This window comes from Schistocerca americana, chromosome 10, assembly GCF_021461395.2.
Source record: "Schistocerca americana isolate TAMUIC-IGC-003095 chromosome 10, iqSchAmer2.1, whole genome shotgun sequence".
NCBI lineage: Eukaryota > Metazoa > Arthropoda > Insecta > Orthoptera > Acrididae > Schistocerca > Schistocerca americana.
The window spans coordinates 53475627-53493732 of record NC_060128.1 but is presented as its reverse complement, the minus strand read 5'-3'; the positions used below and the strand labels follow the sequence as shown (position 1 = coordinate 53493732).

Genomic DNA, 18106 nt, shown 5'->3' with positions numbered 1-18106 from the left:
TCCACATGCTGCGAGACAGCTTCCTCAAATTGCAGCGTTCTTACCGTGCGACGGCGTCCCTGTCCAGGTAATGTGCTAAATGACCCGATCTCACGCAGAAGTTGGTACACAGCATCAAAGGCCGTATGATGCGGGATACGGCGATTAGGATATTGCTGTTGATAAACCCGCTGTGCAGCTCGTCCGCTGTGGTGCGCTACGTAGTACGCACCAGCCATATCAGTGTACTCACTCCAGGTGTATCGCTCCATTAGTAAACAGAGACAATGCACTACTACACTGGTGGACAGCAGTTGCCTACAACTGAAGAGCGTAATACGGCCTCTAACATCTCAAGATCGCAATACGGCGTCTAACAACTGACGAGCATAATACAGCCTACACCAGTTTAAATAATCCTCATAGGTAAAAATGACATTAGGGAAAATATTTGTTTTGACGTCCCCTACAACCTCCCAGAGTTTGTCGCATTAAATACTTTTCACCCGGTATTGTGCGTAGACGTGGCACGGCCACCACTTACGCTGCCATAGTCACGAGTGCACCGCACGATCACCGTGACGAGAACATTTTGCAGATCAAATGTAATGGCGAGCCGACTAAAGTCTCCGTGGACAGAATTGAGACAGCTTTCATCTCAACTACTCCGATTCTCGTTCAGTTCTTCGAACCAGTGGAGGACTTGAATGCGATTTTCACTCTGCAGCGGAGTGTGCGCTGATATGAAACTTCCTAGCAGATTGAAACTGTGTGCCGCACCGAGATTCGAACTCGGCACCTTTGCCTTTCGGGGGCAAGTGCTCTACCCCTGAGCTACCCAAGCACGACTCACGCCCCGTCCTCACAGCTTTACTTCTGCCAGTATCTCGTCTCCTACCTTCCAAACTTTACAGAAGCTCTCCTGCGAAACTTGCAGAACTAGCACTCCTGAAAGAAAGGATATTGCGGAGACATGGCTTAGCCACAGCCTGGAGGATGTTCCCAGAATGAGATTTTCACTCTGCAGTGGAGTGTGCGCTGATATGAAGCAGTTCGAGTCTCGGTCCGGCACACAGTTTTAACCTGCTAGGAAGTTTCAGTGGAGGACTTGTCCACGGACGACCTGTTAGGCAGAGCCCACTCCCCTGGGCGTCAGCGGTGCACGCGTACCGCCAGCTGCCACTGCGCAGCCACACCCACCTCGTCCCGTCCCCGACCTGGCCGGGCAGCCCCCGAGACCGTGCTCCAAACGGGCACTCCGGCAGCCGGCAGACTGCGTCACGCGAGCTGGCCGCCGCGTCCATTTCGAATGCCCGTGCCGCACCGTAATGACGTCACACCACACGACACGGCCAGCTTGGACCCTGCCTGCCGTCTGCTATTAACACACTGTCCCCGGCAGGCCACTTCACTGGCTGTGATCTCGTCTCCAGTTCTCCAGACGTCTCCTCCCGTCTCGTCGGCCGACTGCCCGTCGCAGCTCCCGGGCCCACTGTCGTCGCATCAGGCACTGGGGCCACTGTCGCTATGCGTGTCACGTTCCCGCTGAGCTCCAGATACTACCCCGACCCCGACCGCGACCTGGCTCGTCCGTCACAGTTCCCGGACCCGTGTTCCGGTCCCGACGACACAGCGAGCCTGTGCTCTCCGTAGTCATGTAGTGATGTAATATTATGATGTAAAATGTGCCCGTATAAATCAATAAATATATGAAAATGCACCACTCATTAATGAAGACCCTGTTCTTTTTCCCCTTAGCTGCAAAGTCCCAGAAGATTGTGCCACGGGACAGAGCTGAGTGAAAGTCTGTTCCCGTGCATGTATTTGCAACAGCTGCTGCACTTAGTGTGCACAGGAAATTACTCACCTGTAAATGCCGCTCTAAGTCAAGAAAACGTCACACCACGAAGGAATTGTCCAAAGGGATGGAAACTGGCAGATGTGATGTACGTGCACAGACAAACAAATTATTAAAATTTCAGAAAAGTTGGATGATTTATTCGAGACAAAGAGCTTCACAAATTGAGCAAATCGACTACACATCGGTCTACCTCTGGCCTGTATACGAGCAGTTATTCGGCTCGGCTTCGATCGACAGAGTTGTCGGATGTCGTCCTGACGGATATTGGGTGCCCAATTCTGTCATCGAAATCCTGACATCATTAAAGCCCTGCCCGTAATGCTCCAAATGTTCTCAGTTGGGGAGTGATCGGGCAACCTCGCTGGCCGAGGTAGAGTTTGGCGAGCGTGAAGACGAGCAGTAGCAACTCTCGCCGTGTTCGGGCGGGCATTATCTTGCTGAAATGTAAGAGCAGGAAGGGCAACCAAAAGGGGCGTAGAATATCGTTGACGTATCGCTGTGCTGTAAGGGTGCTGTGGATGGCAACCAAATAGTGTCGACTTGCTGCTATGCCACAAGTTTTCCGAGGATAACAACCGAAAGTGACCTGCCACGAAAACAAGTGGCACTCCAGACTATCAGTTCCGGTTGTTTTGCTGTCGGTTGGTACCCCACTACATTCCGGGGTGTCCCCAGGCAGGTCTTTGCTGGTCACTGTGGCTCAATTTCGAGCAGAGCTCATCACTGAAGACAATTTTATTCCGAACTGAAGACACGTCTGGAGGTACCCCAGATAGCAGAGGGATAGCAACCTGTCTGTCACCCGCCATACGGTGCGACAACCAGAAGTGACTTTTTGAGGTGCCATTTGTTTTCAGCACTCCTTTGGTTGTCATCCTCGGAACACTTGCGGCACGACAGTTAGTCGATGCTACTCTATGCCCCGTTTTGTCGCCGTTCGTGGCGAGCTGTCCTTGGCTTATGTTTCGGCAAGATAATGCCTGCCTCCACAGGGCGAGAGTTTCTACTGCTTTTCTTGGTTCTTGCCAAACCCTACCTCGGTCACTAAGTTTGCCGGATGTCTCCCCAATTGAGAGCATTAGGAGTGTTATGGGTAGGGTGCTCCAACAGTCTCAGAATTATGACAATCTAATGGATCGATAGGACAGAATTTGGTCGGATATTCCTCAGGAGGACACTCGACACCTCCGTCATCAGTGCCAACCTTGCACAGGTGCCAGAGATGGACCAATACACTATTGATTTGCTCAATTTGTGGAGCTCTCTCTCCTGAATGAATCATCCAGTTTTTTTCTGAAATTGTAATGTGGTGTGCGTACTGTAAGACCTTCGGTAGACACACCATCAGATTATTTGACTTGTTGCTCTAACGAAGTAGGCGAGTGTCAGCAATATGTCTCGTGGTCTGATCGTGGTGTGTTTATCTTCTGCCGTTAGGTCGGACAATAGAAATGCCACTTGCATGCTTAGAGTAGCAGATTGACGGTGACCAACTTTAAACAGAACTTGATTAATTTTCACGCACATTTACTAAAATAATAAAAAGCATAGACATTACGTACCTTGATTTGGATGCTGTTTACAATTGACAATCTGAAGTTCCTTTGGTCTTGGTATGTTAATCTTATTCTGACATATCTCTGATACTTGACAAAGTGTCTATACATTTATCTTCATGGCTATGTACAGGAATATTATAATCTTATTAGGCGCAGACTGAAACTTGACTACAGACTGGTACAGACTAATGCAGACTGGTGCAGACTAATGCAGACTGACTAATCGGAGGTCTGTACACTCGTTATAATACCTCGCGCGTTAAGATATCACAGCGCGAGTGTGATCTGCGAGGAGAAAAGGTTGTATGTTAGCAGCCATCTCATTGGCTGCGTTACATATTAATACGCGGATCGGCGGAAGCAGAATTTGGTCCGTCTCTAAGGCAGCGCCATCTCGTAGTGCGGAGACGGACGAGCGCTGCGCCTGCGCTGTTGTGCTTAGCGGGGCGAGCTATACTGGGAAATTTGTGTACGCGCTGACTACACGGAACTATGTACACAACATGTAACCATTTGTTTGTCTGTACATGTACTGATTTCTGTCCCATTTGGATAATTCATTGCCTTTCTTTTTTGTCATAGTGTGTATTACACAGCAAATTTCATGTTGTCACCAACATCTTAAAGTGTTATATTATTTTTCTGTTTGTTCTTCTAGACTGGATCTTTCCGGATGCAGTGGGCTGGGCGGATCTGCCGTGGCGCACGTGGCGCAGCTGCCGTCCCTCCGCACGCTGCTCCTCCAGTACATTGACGACCTGACAGATCTGCAGCCGAGCCTACGGCACGTCCTGGACTTGAAGCAACTGCGCTGCCTCGATATCCTGTACAGCGGCCACATCAGAGCTGTGCCATTTGAAGAATTTTCTGTGAGGCTCGTGAACCTCAGGTAGGTTGCTCCTGTTGCTTCTGTTCACCGTCCGAGCCCGGTTCTGATGAATCTTTCGTTTCTACCGCGTGGCCTCGATGACTTCCACGAGACTGGGAACGGAGTGCTAGTATTAGAGAGAGTGTAAGGCAGGGATATGAACTTTCAATCCCAACTTTCCAGTTTATATATCAAAGAAGCAGTGATAGAAATAAAAGAAAGATGGAAGAGTGGATTAAAATTCAGGGAGAATGGATATTAATAATATCATTCACTGATGATACTCCTATTGGCTAGTGAAAGGGAGGAAGAATTTCAGAACCTGTTGAATGGAAAGAACAGTCTAATGAGAACACACTACAGATTGAGAAAGAAACAAGGAAAGATGAAATTAATGATCATTAGCTATATGAGATTAGTTATGGATTTAACATCAAAACTGGTGTCCATGAAGAAGTGATGCAGTTCTGATACATTGGAAATAAAGTAACACACGATGCATGAAGCAATGATGACATACCAAATGGCTGTAATTAAAGTGCAGATACTCACAGAGGTCCAGTGTGGGCTGTAATTATCATACGGAAGCGAAACTCAATTTATATTCTAATGCGTTAACACAGAACAGTTTTACGCTGGAGAAAAATTAGTTTCAATTTCGGCGACCAGGTGCGAATCTGGTGCTGCGAATGGAAATAGTTCCCACTTATTTGTTTTCTCTGTAAGTTCAGTGGTAATCCGTGTTCCCACTTCTAACTTATGCTACCATCTCTGTTAGAGTGTGCTAACTATGTGTAGATTGTCAACAGTTAGGCTAAAGCTGTTGTTTTTCTACCTTGTGAGTCAATCAATGCAGAAGCGCAGTTCCCGCGTGAAAATGAGCCACTGTTTCGACTGCTACAGCGTTTTTTGGATAGTGTGCTTTCCTTTTGCTTGTGAAGTGACTTGTGTTGTATTTATCTACTTTTATATTTATGAGGGAGATAGTATTTGTGTATATTTGCTGCATTTGACTGAAAATTACATAAGTTAGTGGAAGCAGAAGTGAAGTATTCTGCCCATTGGCTGTGGCAGAGTATAATAAAATAATGGGAGGAATTGATAGATTTGATCAGCTGCGTCAACGGTATGCTGTAGGCCGTCGTTCGTGGAAGTGGTGGCACAAACTGTTTTCCTTTCTTGTGCATTTGGCAGTTGTCAGTTCCTACGTTATGTGGAAGCTACAGAAGACAAAAGCAGACCAGCTAACATTTAGATTGCACTTGGCAATGCAGCTTATCTCTGGCTTCTCAAGTAAGAGAAGAGGAACGTCAAACACCAAAAAGAGGTGTGTCTGGAGTACCAGATGAAGTTTGTCTGGAGAAAGTTGGAACTCATTTCCCTACAAAAGGTACAACAAACAGAAGATGCCGCCAAGAACAAAGAAAAGCGAACAAAAGTAATGAGTAGCAACTGTCATGTACCTTTGTATGTAGCACCATGCTTCTCTAAGTTCCATAGTACATCACCTTAGTGAACTCAAAGGACAGAATGAACTAATACAAATATAAATGTAATGTTTAACATGTTTTTGTACTAAAAAATAAAGGAAATACATTTTTTTTTAAATTAGCAAGTGAAGTTACTCCACAGTTCCAATAGTTCCCACTAATTTTTTTACACTCATAGGCTAAACTCTCATTTCAAGATTTAAACTATGATTTTATGAACGGTTTCTTAGCCCAATAAAGTGTTCATAAAAAGTCTACAACTTCCGGAAATAATTTGGTCACTAAAGGGTTAATTCATTCTGTACGAGCACTGGAGATGTCGATGAGATGCTACTTTTGTAAAACGATGTGATCAACACTTGCTCACAGTAGTTCCGATGGAATTTAAGCGATGTGTTCCTGCGTGCTGACCTTCAGATCAGGTAGAGACCTAATGTGCCTCTGGTAAAGGTATTCTTTTAGGTATTCCCAGAGTCGAGAGTCACATGGATTCAGATCAGGTCATCTTGCAGGCAGTGCATCTGAAAACCTCTGGAGATAACATGTTTTAAGGAAGGTTGCACTAAGCAGATCTTCCACTGGGTGAGTGACGTGCAGTGTTGGCCCATCTTACATGAAAAGAATGGTTTCCACACAGTTGTGCTCTTCCAAAGCAGGAATCACGTGCTGTACAAGGAGGTCTCCATAACGTAAAGGCATCACAGAGGCCCCGCCCCCTCCCCCCGACAGGCCCTACAGATGTATCCTCTTCAGAGAACGGACCAAGAATAAAGATGCTTGTGACTCCACACCAAACAATCATATACAGCAACTGCAGTGGTTCTTGGTGCACAACATGCAGTTTAACAGTACCCTTAAATTTGGCAGTTCTGTGTATTTTCTGTACCCTGTAGTGTAGAATGTGCCTCTTCACTCCATAAAAAATTGCCTGGTCGCATGTCATCGACTTCTATCTGTCCGAAAACTGAAGAGCTAATTCAGTACGTTGCTGCAGATATGATGATTTGGTTGCTGCACCGTCCCGATCTTGTAGGGGCACCAGTCTAAATGCACGCGTTTTAGCTCACGCAGGCTGGGCTGGCGTGAGGAGGGAAGGACTATACTGACGTGAGGTCTGGAACATGACAGGGAATGAGAATTCAGAAAGCGGACGTAATTACTTTCATACTTAACTTTAATCCATTGATGATGAACGTCGCTCTTGACGGTACATGATTCACAATATTATTTGTTCAGAATACAGTCTTGAAGTAATTAGTTACAGTAACTGAATATGGCGCCTTGCTAGGTCGTAGCAAATGACGTAGCTGAAGGCTATGCTAAACTGTCGTCTCTGCAGATGAGAGTGTCTTTAGTCAGTGAATCATCGCTAGCAGAGTCGGCTGTACAACTGGGGCGAGTGCTAGGGAGTCTCTCTAGACTAGACCTGCCGTGTGGCGGCGCTCGGTCTGCAATCACTGATAGTGGCGACACGCGGGTCCGATGTATACTAACGGACCGCGGCCGATTTAAAGGCTACCACCTAGCAAGTGCGGTGTCTGGCGGTGACACCACACAAAAACTGTCCACACCATTGACCACAGGATGGACAATTCTCGTGGAAGGGCACAAACACTAGCATTAGCCGGGACACGTGCTGCATAGTGAGTTGCAGCAACAATAACTGTGTCAATAACTTCCACTGTGATAGGATGCATTCCTCTTCCAGGTGCCACACCAAGCCCACCCACGTTTTTGAATTTCATCGTCATTTTCTTTAAAGCATTTAATGACATCTGGCCCCTCTGTCAGTGCAGCACTGGAATTGCTGCCGTTCACATGAATCTGTTTCACTAACAGCACACAGTCTTTCTCCTCAATTATCACTACTGTTCACTCGCGTTACAGCTTGTCGAACGATAGTGTGGATGTCGTACAAATGGTGTACTGTGCCAGATTTGCTCGTAGTAGCCGTAGTTGGAAGTAATTGTTTTTCCAGCATAAATTGGTCCTTCATTAACACATTAGCATACCTACCAAGATTCACTGCCATATGATAATTCAGCCCACACTGGACCTGTGTAAGTGGCTGAACTTTAATTATAACCAAACAATACGAATAAAGCAAATTAGCACAGGCATAGAGGGCATTTCTGGCCAGGAGAAGTCTGCTGGTATCAAACATCAACCTTAATTAGAAGAAGAAATTTCTGAGAATGTACGTTTGGAGTACAGCATTGTATGAAAGCGAGGCACAGACTATGAGAAAACTGGAAGAGAAGACAAGAAAATTGATAGAAGAGTGTTGAAAGTTAGGTGGGCTGTTATAAGAAATGAGAGGTGGGTTATGTGCAGAATCAGTGTGGAGAACACTGACAAGAAGAGGGATAGGATGATAGGAGAGAAACAGGACTATAGGATATGTGTTAGGACATTGAGCAATGACTTCCGTGGTACTGGGAGGAGTTGTGAGGAGTAAAAAGTGTAGAAGGAGATTGTAATACATCCAACAAATAATTGAGGACACAAGATGCAACTGAAGTCAAGAGATTGGCTCACGGGAGGACTTTGTGGTGGGTTGTATTGAACCAGTCAGAAGACTGACTGGAAAAAAGGAAAAATTTTGAAAATATCTTGTAGGATGGTCCTCAGGCATTTACGGCACAGAGGAAAAAAACACTTTCTTTAAAATCATCAATCGCAAAATAGTGCATTATTCCAAATTTCATTGGATTTGATGTATTCGAGAAATAATTAGAATGAAAAACACAATAGAAATCATTTAGTACTTACCTCAGCTGCATGTTGAGATCAGTTTTCACTGTTTTTGTAGGTTCTTCATTTCTCCAAGTCCTTTATTGAGATATCAGTCAAAACACCATATGCTACCCACATATTTCCACAGTTAAAACCTGTTTAATATGAAGATAGGTATTAACTAGAATTTGTATCTCCTAAGTTTAAAAATTCTGATAAATTTCCTTTGCACTTCATTTATGACACAGTTCATCAATGTTTATGGTTTGTAGTATTACAAGAAATAGGGTGTAATAAAATACAGAAATACAAATGTTGCAGTTACTTTTTCTCTTTCTTCTTCCAGAGAACTACATGTGACGTATGAGGAAGAGGATGAGGTTTTCTACAAAAATGTTTTTGCTGAAATGCAGAGTCAAATGCCTCGGCTCAGGATAATTAATACTTTCCGATGGACAGAGAATGACTTCCTAACAGATTACGAAACGGATGATGATGATGACACCGACATAGGGTACTGAGAAATAATTTTGGTTTTCAGACTGCAGAATGTAACATTGGAGCCCCTGGATGAGTGAACTGTTTGAAAAGGAAGTAAAAGACAAAATATTGATTTATGAAATTATTGTATAAGAGCCAAGAAAGCGTTGGCCGAAATAAAAAATGCAATTTTTCGTGTTTTAAAAATTTTTATTTCACAAAAGAATTCATTATGTCAGCCACTGAAACTGATTTTATTTCCCTCCATATTGAAGCTCATTGTCACAATTATCATTACACAAATGGGAATTTTTGGCACCATAGTGAATGTCATATTCATTTCTTTTATTGCCATATCCTTGTGTTGATGAAATTGTCCTTTAAATCTGAATGGCCAAGCAATCCTACCTCCATGTGTCCTGAATGTCTTTCAGATGCCTGTTTCACACTTTTCAGTTATTTCATATGTGTACTATTTTGATGTCACCTGCAGATAGTAATACACTAACGAAAGGACACAACGATTTTTATTTGGGACGAAATGGAAATAAATTAATAAAGTGTCAAACAATGGAAAATACGGGACGGACTCGGCATTTCCGCTATATGTTGAGTAGCAACTTTCCTTCTCATAATGTTGTTAATAAAGTGTCAGTCATACATACATTACATGCTTTCCATGTTGCCCTGATCCAGAGCTCAACTGTCAGATCTGACCAGTTTTCATATTGTAGAGGTTCTGAAACACATTGCTGCACAGTCAGTGTCACCAGAAGTCACACTTCACTGCCATTCCGTTGTTCAGTATTTCTCATCTATATTTCACGATTTACATATAATTAGAAGTTATAAAAACATAAACATTAACAACATCACAATTGGAGGGCTCATTAGGAAAACAATTTTTGTCATTTTCTTTCATTTGTCGTGGTTTCAGCACACATTGTGGAGTGGCACAAGTGTGGGTTTGGTGATCCACTCCATGAATGATCTGTCATCCTGCTGATGTGTGTGCCAACTTACACATTATAAATATCTTGTGGTCACCATTCTCGATTTTGCTTGCTGACAGACCTGCAAAGCTGTGAGTCTAAAGCATAAGCGACCCTCCACAGCAGGTGGAAACACGCACTCACTGTCGCGCCTTCTCGTCATTCTTATTTGTCTCGTAATACACAATTTGTGGGAGACGTGTCAGGATTTAAAATAAGAAACATTTTTAAAGAGAAATGCAATAGTTTACATTACTACTGAGATACTGCTACACAAATGCATACTGCAGTTTCCAGTATACAAAAATAAAATGCATAATTACCATCTTAAAACTCTGAAACTGTCCCCATTGAATTCGTCAATAGACTAATAACACTTTTCCACTAGAATGGTAAAAACTAATCTTTTAAATTAACCAAACTCCGTGTTAAATATATTACTGCCTTTTATTTTATTGTAAATTTTAAGTCCCTTCTACCCTGGTGTTTAGGTAAAAAGTTTTCAGTAGTGTTTCAGGAGTTTAAAATTCTCTCTGTGGTGAGTATTTTAGTTGTGGACGAAACAGAGTTTACTGTATGCTGACTTTTATATAAGAGTAACATCACCTCATATATGTAAAGGGAGGGTATAGATAGTGTATTGAAATCTTTTAACAATAGTTTACAGGACACCTGTTGTTTGGTAACACTTATGTTCCTAAGTATTTTCTTCTGTAATACTAGGAATCTCATTTGTTGAATTTCCCCATAAGATCATGCCATAATGAATAACTCCATTCCCGTCAACCTACAGTCCCCACACCCTCCGTCCGGCAGTTTTCGCACCCTCTGTCCCGTCACCTCCTTCCCGTTCTCGCCCGCTCACCCTCTTTGTGTGCCACACTCTGCCAGTGCGTCCACCCGTCTTCCCCCTTCCCCACTCCTGTCCTTTTCCCCTCACCTCCCAGCCCCACAACCCGCTGACACTGCGCCTTTTGGCAGTCTGGTCCTACACACTCCGCCAGTCAGTGTTCCTCTCTCCCCCCCACCCATTTGCTGCTGTCCCCCCCCCCCCCCCTCCTCTAGAGATTGCTGTTTCCATCCCACATTACAGCCGCATCCCAGTCCCAGCTGTCAGAGATGGTGGTCGTGTGTGTGTGTGGTGTGGTTGCTCGTGTGAGTGAATGTGTGTGTGTTTCACTTTCTGAAGGTTTTGACTGGAAGCTAAATCTGTAAGCATCTTTTCATTGTGCCTGTCAGCAAGCCAACGTGTCATCTTTACAGTTAGTAGATCTATCTTTTCCTTATACTGTTGAAATTCGAACCTGGAGTTTCTATTGTTTGATTTTTGCCTAACGGGTTTTCTACAATCGCACAACTCTGCAATGTTTTCCTTTGTTACTATTCTCTATAGTATTATTCTTCTCACTGTACATTTTCTCTCTTCTTTCCAGTGTTTATTCACTGCCTTTCAAACTGCACACACTTCCGAGCAACTCTGTACGAACAATTTCTTCCACTAAAAATGTGGCTTCGTGACTGCACGGGGTGTCGGTGCAGCATTTGATGCTCCAAGTTCTTCCCACTGCAAATGATAATTATTCCTATTGATCCCATTTTATCCCTCATCCTCACTTATTTTTACATTTTATTCTCCACACCTACCTGTGCCACAAGAACTTTGATCCTCAGTCTAACCGATCCCCCGTCCCCCACTTTTTGCTTACGCACGCATATCCCGTTCCTCGTCGGTTCCTTTTTTCCCGTGTTTCTGTACATTTTTAACGTATCTGTGCATGTTTTTGCGTGTCGTATTTTTTTACTCCTCTTTTCTGTTATTAAGCTCCCCTCACGACCATCTAACTCCTTCATTTGCCCATTTCCGTGTCCTTCCCGTTTTACCTACAGTGTCCCTACCACAATGTACCCCTGCTCCATCTTTCTGCACCAGTTGAGAAGAGTATCCCTTTCCCTGGCTAAAACCCAGTCCCACATCCTGTTTCTTAAACGCTGCCTAAACCACAGTACACCCCCCACCCGTACAATGGTCTAACTGCAAAAATTCCTTTCCCTGGATCCCACCCCTGCTTTCATAATGAGCATCTTCTCAGGTTGTGCTGGTCCCTGGTCCTCACTAAACTGGTACTGCAAATACACATCTGTACGGCACAGGCATGCCAGAACTACCTCAGCAACCCTCCAAGACAAGCTGTATACGTCGTGTCTCTGAAACTGAATCCCACACTGTCCAGCACCTGGAACGGCATTGCGAGCACCGCTTTCATAAGTCATCCAACCTGCTGACATGCTACTGCCACCTCAGTGAACCAGTATCCAGTCCCTATCCTCCCCACAGCGCTCCAAACCCTGCCTAGCTGATCTTGCCACATCCCAAAAACTCCCTGGTAACACTGCACCAAATCCAGAGCCAGAACATTCCCCTAACACTGTCGTTAATCTTTCCTCCAAAACCCTCAGCCCCACAGAAGTTTCGGTCGTAGGTAGAGGCCTCACCTTCCGCCCGACACCCGAGCTTGTCCTTGATGATGTGTCAAAGACCTACTCTCCTTTTCCTGATTCATGAAATGGAAACACTTCTTTTGCCACCAGTCTCTCCAACCAGAGCCAACGTAATCCCAACACTGATCCCTGTCTCTCCTAGTTCATACCACTGTCCAGCCATGATCCTCACCCCCCCTCCACCCTCCACCTAACCAGCCACTGGTCACGATCCAGGAATTCCTTACCTCCAGCTTGACCTGTCCCTTCCTCAGAACACCAGCCTTTCAGCAGAAGCAATGTAATACACTACGGGCCATTAAAATTGCTACACCAAGAAGAAATGCAGATGATAAATGGGTACTGATTGGACAAATATATTATACTACAACTGACATGTGATTACATTTTCACGCAAGTTGGGTGCATAGATCCTGAGAAATCAGTACCCAGAACAACCACATCTAGCCTTAGTAACGGCCTCGATACGCCTTGGCATTGAGTCAAACAGAGCTTGGATGGCGTGTACAGGTACAGCTACCTATGCAGCTTCAACACGATACCACAGTTCATCGAGAGTAGTGACTAACGTATTGTGACGAGCCAGTTGCTCGGTCACCATTGACCAGACGTTTTCAGTTGGTGAGAGATCTGGAGAATGTGCTGGCCAGGGCAGCAGTCGAACATTTTCTGTATCGAGAAAGTCTTGTACAAGTCCTGCAACATGCGGTAGTGCATTATCCTGCTGAAATGTATGGTTTCGCAGGGATCGAGTGAAGGGTAGAGCCACGGGTCGTAACACATCTGAAATGTAACGTTCACTGTTCAAAGTACCGTCAATGCGAACAAGAGGTGACCGAGACGTGTAACCGATGGCACCCCATACCATCACGCCGGTTGATACGCGAGTATGGCGATGACGTATACACGTTTCCAATGTGCGTTCTCCGCTATGTCGCCAAACACGGATGCGACCATCATGATGCTGTAAACAGAACCCGGATTCATCCGAAAAAATGACGTTTTGCCATTCGTGCACCCACGTTCGTCGTTGAGTACAGCATCGCAGGCGCTTCTATATTGAGCTAACAGTCATTGGATCTGGACCAACGCGAGCAGCAATGTCGCGATACGATAAACCGCAATCGCGATAGGCTACAATCCGACGTTTATCAAAGTCGGAAACGTGATGGTACGCATTTCTCCTCCTTACACGAGGCATCACAACAACGTTTCACCAGGCAACGCCGGCCAACTGCTGTTTGTGTATGAGAAATCGGTCGGAAACTTTCCTCATGTCAGCACGTTGTAGGTGTCGCCAGCGGCGCCACCCTTGTGTGAATGCTCTGAAAAGCTAATCTATGCATATAACAGGATCTTCTTCCTGTCGGTTAAATTTCGCGTCTATAGCACGTCATCTTCGTGGTGCAGCAATTTTAATGGCCAGTAATGTATATAGATTTTTCCTTGCTACTGCAGTGTTATCTTGAAGCTGTGAGAATGGAGGACAGGCCCACCAAGGTGCGGAAGCAGAGACGATGCTGGGGCCAGACAAAACTAGGAGAGATACTGTTACATGGAGTAAACCGTAAGGGGAGAGCCTTGCGAAAATGCAGACGCGGCCCCAGGGTGGTAGTTACTCTTCGAGAAATTCACATGTAACTTCATGTGTCGTCTAGATGCTGTGGTAGGTTGCCACCGTAGAACTTTTTAACGCACAGGCACGTAGGAGCGCATAGGGCCAGCTCGGTACCAGCCCTGAGGCCAGCAGCGTCAGTGGGCTCACAAGGCTTAGGAAGAGAGCGACAACGCCAAAAAGCTGTTGACCCAGCAGTCCCCACTCCGGGGAGCCCGAAGGGTGGGGCTACATGACGTGTGACGATAATGTTGCGAGCCTTGTTAGGCAGAGCAGTTACGTTTAGCTTTCAGTTGAACAATGTTGATACCAAATACGGACTTAGTTAGTGCAACTGCATTATCATCCCTGCCTGAGGAGCAGTAGAGGGGACCTAACTAAACCGCGATTGGCAGGCGCCTGCAAGAGACCTGCGGGATTGGCTGGGTGGCTTTAAGTGGGAAAAACAGTGCCCCCACGCGACTCTTTAAAACTCCTAGATTCCGCATCTTGGCGGAGTTCTCAGTCAGACGATCTGGGCGCCGAATCTGCTTCCGTCGACTCCAGCCTCGGTCCAGCTCCGCGTAAGTCTGCTCTCTCTCACTTGGAGTGCCTCAGTGAACAGTGTCACATTCAGTATGTTTTCTTTTGCAACTGAGTTGTTGCCTTAAGATGGTGCTAGTGTTTGCTACTGTGGTTAGCATCCACTCCTAGGACTTGTGCACTGGCTTCTGTTGTGACAGTGTTATTCGTGCTTTTTCTAACCCCAGCCTCCAGTGTATTAGTTAGTCCTCTCTGGAATAAACAACTATTTCAAAACCCTGTTTGTCCCAGAGTCTCCACAACGAGTTCCCTACCGAGCCCCACCGCCTGCACTTGTAGTGAATGCCTGCACCAGTGCGGCCTCAGATAGAAGGAAGCAATCAAATGTCTTCACTGTGAGTTGTCCTCCTGCCTTCTGCTGTGTACTGCTCGGGAGCGCATACTGACCAGCAACCCCTTTCCTCCCTCTGCCAACTGTGTCAGGACACGACCGCAAGTACAGTCGTACACAACCTCAAAACAAATCCTGACCTAATCGTCGTGCCGAGTAAAACTGTGAGGGACGGGAAAAACCCACCGTGGTTCAACAACAAAGTTAGGAAACTACTGCGAAAGCAAAGAGAGCTTCACTGTAAGTTTAAATGCAGCCAAAACCTCTCAGACAAACAGAAGCTAAACGATGTCAAAGTTAGCGAAAGGAGGGCTATGCGTGAAGCGTTCAGTGAATTCGAAAGTAAAATTCTATGTACCAACTTGACAGAAAATCCTAGGAAGTTCTGGTCTTACGTTAAATCAGTAAGTGGATCGAAACAGCATATCCAGAACCTCTGGGACGATAATGGCATTCAAACAGAGGAACACACGCGTAAAGCTGAAATACAAACACCTTTTTCCAAAGCTGTTTCACAGAGGAAGACCGCACTGCAGTTTCTTCTCTAAATCCTCGCACAAACGAAAAAATGGCTGACATCGAAATAAGTGTCCAAGGAATAGAAAAGCAACTGAAATCACTCAAGAGAGGAAAGTCCACTGGACCTGACGGGATACCAATTCGATTCTACACAGAGTACGCGAAAGAACTTGCCTCCCTTCTAACAGCCGTGTACCGCAAGTCTCTAGAGGAACGGAAGGTTCCAAATGATTGGAAAAGAGGACAGGTAGTCCCAGTCTTCAAGAAGGGTCGTCGGCAGATGCGCAAAACTATAGACCTATATCTCTGACAACGATCTGTTGTAGAATTTTAGAACATGTTTTTTGCTCGCGTATCATGTCATTTCTGGAACCCCAGAATCTACTCTGTAGGAATCAACATGGATTCCGGAAACAGCGATAGTGTGAGACCCAACTCGCTTTATTTGTTCATGAGACCCAGAAATATTAGATACAGGCTCCCAGGTAGATGCCATTTTCCTTGACTTCCGGAAGGCGTTCGATACAGTTCCGCACTGTCGCCTGATAAACAAAGTAAGAGCCTACGGAATATCAGACCAGCTGTGTGGCTGGATTGAAGAGTTTTTAGCAAACAGAACACAGGATGTTGTTCTCAATGGAGAGACGTCTACATACGTTAAAGTAACCTCTGGCGTGCCACAGGGGAGTGTTATGGGACCATTGCTTTCACAATATACACTCCTGGAAATTGAAATAAGAACACCGTGAATTCATTGTTCCAGGAAGGGGAAACTTTATTGACACATTCCTGGGGTCAGATACATCACATGATCACACTGACAGAACCACAGGCACATAGACACAGGCAACAGAGCATGCACAATGTCGGCACTAGTACAGTGTATATCCACCTTTCGCAGCAATGCAGGCTGCTATTCTCCCACGGAGACGATCGTAGAGATGCTGGATGTAGTCCTGTGGAACGGCTTGCCATGCCATTTCCACCTGGCGCCTCAGTTGGACCAGCGTTCGTGCTGGACGTGCAGACCGCGTGAGACGACGCTTCATCCAGTCCCAAACATGCTCAATGGGGGACAGATCCGGAGATCTTGCTGGCCAGGATAGTTGACTTACACCTTCTAGAGCACGTTGGGTGGCACGGGATACATGCGGACGTGCATTGTCCTGTTGGAACAGCAAGTTCCCTTGCCGGTCTAGGAATGGTAGAACGATGGGTTCGATGACGGTTTGGATGTACCGTGCACTATTCAGTGTCCCCTCGACGATCACCAGTGGTGTACGGCCAGTGTAGGAGATCGCTCCCCACACCATGATGCCGGGTGTTGGCCCTGTGTGCCTCGGTCGTATGCAGTCCTGATTGTGGCGCTCACCTGCACGGCGCCAAACACGCATACGACCATCATTGGCACCAAGGCAGAAGCGACTCTCATCGCTGAAGACGACACGTCTCCATTCGTCCCTCCATTCACGCCTGTCGCGACACCGCTGGAGGCGGGCTGCACGATGTTGGGGTGTGAGCGGAAGACGGCCTAACGGTGTGCGGGACCGTAGCCCAGCTTCATGGAGACGGTTGCGAATGGTCCTCGCCGATACCCCAGGAGAAACAGTGTCCCTAATTTGCTGGGAAGTGGCGGTGCGGTCCCCTACGGCACTGCGTAGGATCCTACGGTCTTGGCGTGCATCCGTGCGTCGCTGCGGTCCGGTCCCACGTCGACGGGCACGTGCACCTTCCGCCGACCACTGGCGACAACATCGATGTACTGTGGAGACCTCACGCCCCACGTGTTGAGCAATTCGGCGGTACGTCCACCCGGCCTCCCGCATGCCCACTATACGCCCTCGCTCAAAGTCCGTCAACTGCACATACGGTTCACGTCCGCGCTGTCGCGGCATGCTACCAGTGTTAAAGACTGCGATGGAGCTCCGTATGCCACGGCAAACTGGCTGACACTGACGGCGGCGGTGCACAAATGCTGCGCAGCTAGCGCCATTCGACGGCCAACACCGCGGTTCCTGGTGTGTCCGCTATGCCGTGCGTGTGATCATTGCTTGTACAGCCCTCTCACAGTGTCCGGAGCAAGTATGGTGGGTCTGACACAGGAGTGTATATATATATATGACCTAGTAGATAGTGTCGGAAGTTCCATGCGGCTTTTCGCGGATGATGCTGCAGTATACAGAGAAGTTGTAGCATTCGAAAATTCCTGCGAAATGCAGGAAGATCTGCAGCGGATAGGCACTTGATGCAGGGAGTGGCAACTGACCCTTAACATAGACAAAAGTAATGTATTGCGAATACATAGAAAGAAGGATCCTTTATTGTATGATTATGTGATAGCGGAACAAACACTGGTAGCAGTTACTTCTGTAAAATATCTGGGAGTGTGCGTGCGGAACGATTTGAAGTGGAATGATCATATGAAATTAATTGTTGGAAGCCGGGTGCCAGGTTGAGATTCATTGGGAGAGTCCTTAGAAAATGTAGTCTATCAACAAAGGAGGTGGCTTACAAAACACTCGTTCGACCTATGCTTGAGTATTGCTCATCAGTGTGGGATCCGTACCAGGTCGGGTTGACAGAGGAGATAGAGAA

General features: G+C 46.1%; 1 protein-coding gene across 7 annotated transcripts in view; it reads left to right on the top strand.

The window, feature by feature from the left end:
• LOC124552420 (F-box/LRR-repeat protein fbxl-1-like) overlaps positions 1 to 9180 on the top strand; it is a 124141-nt gene extending 114961 nt beyond the window's left edge. For all 7 annotated transcript variants that reach the window (XM_047126689.1, XM_047126688.1, XM_047126694.1 and 4 more), the window contains exons 7-8: positions 4058 to 4288; positions 8840 to 9180. In XM_047126689.1, the coding sequence (XP_046982645.1) occupies positions 4058 to 4288; positions 8840 to 9014 (406 nt within the window). In that variant the 3' untranslated portion in view covers positions 9015 to 9180. The remainder of the gene's footprint in view (positions 1 to 4057; positions 4289 to 8839) is intronic.
• The last annotated feature ends 8926 nt before the right edge of the window (positions 9181 to 18106 follow it).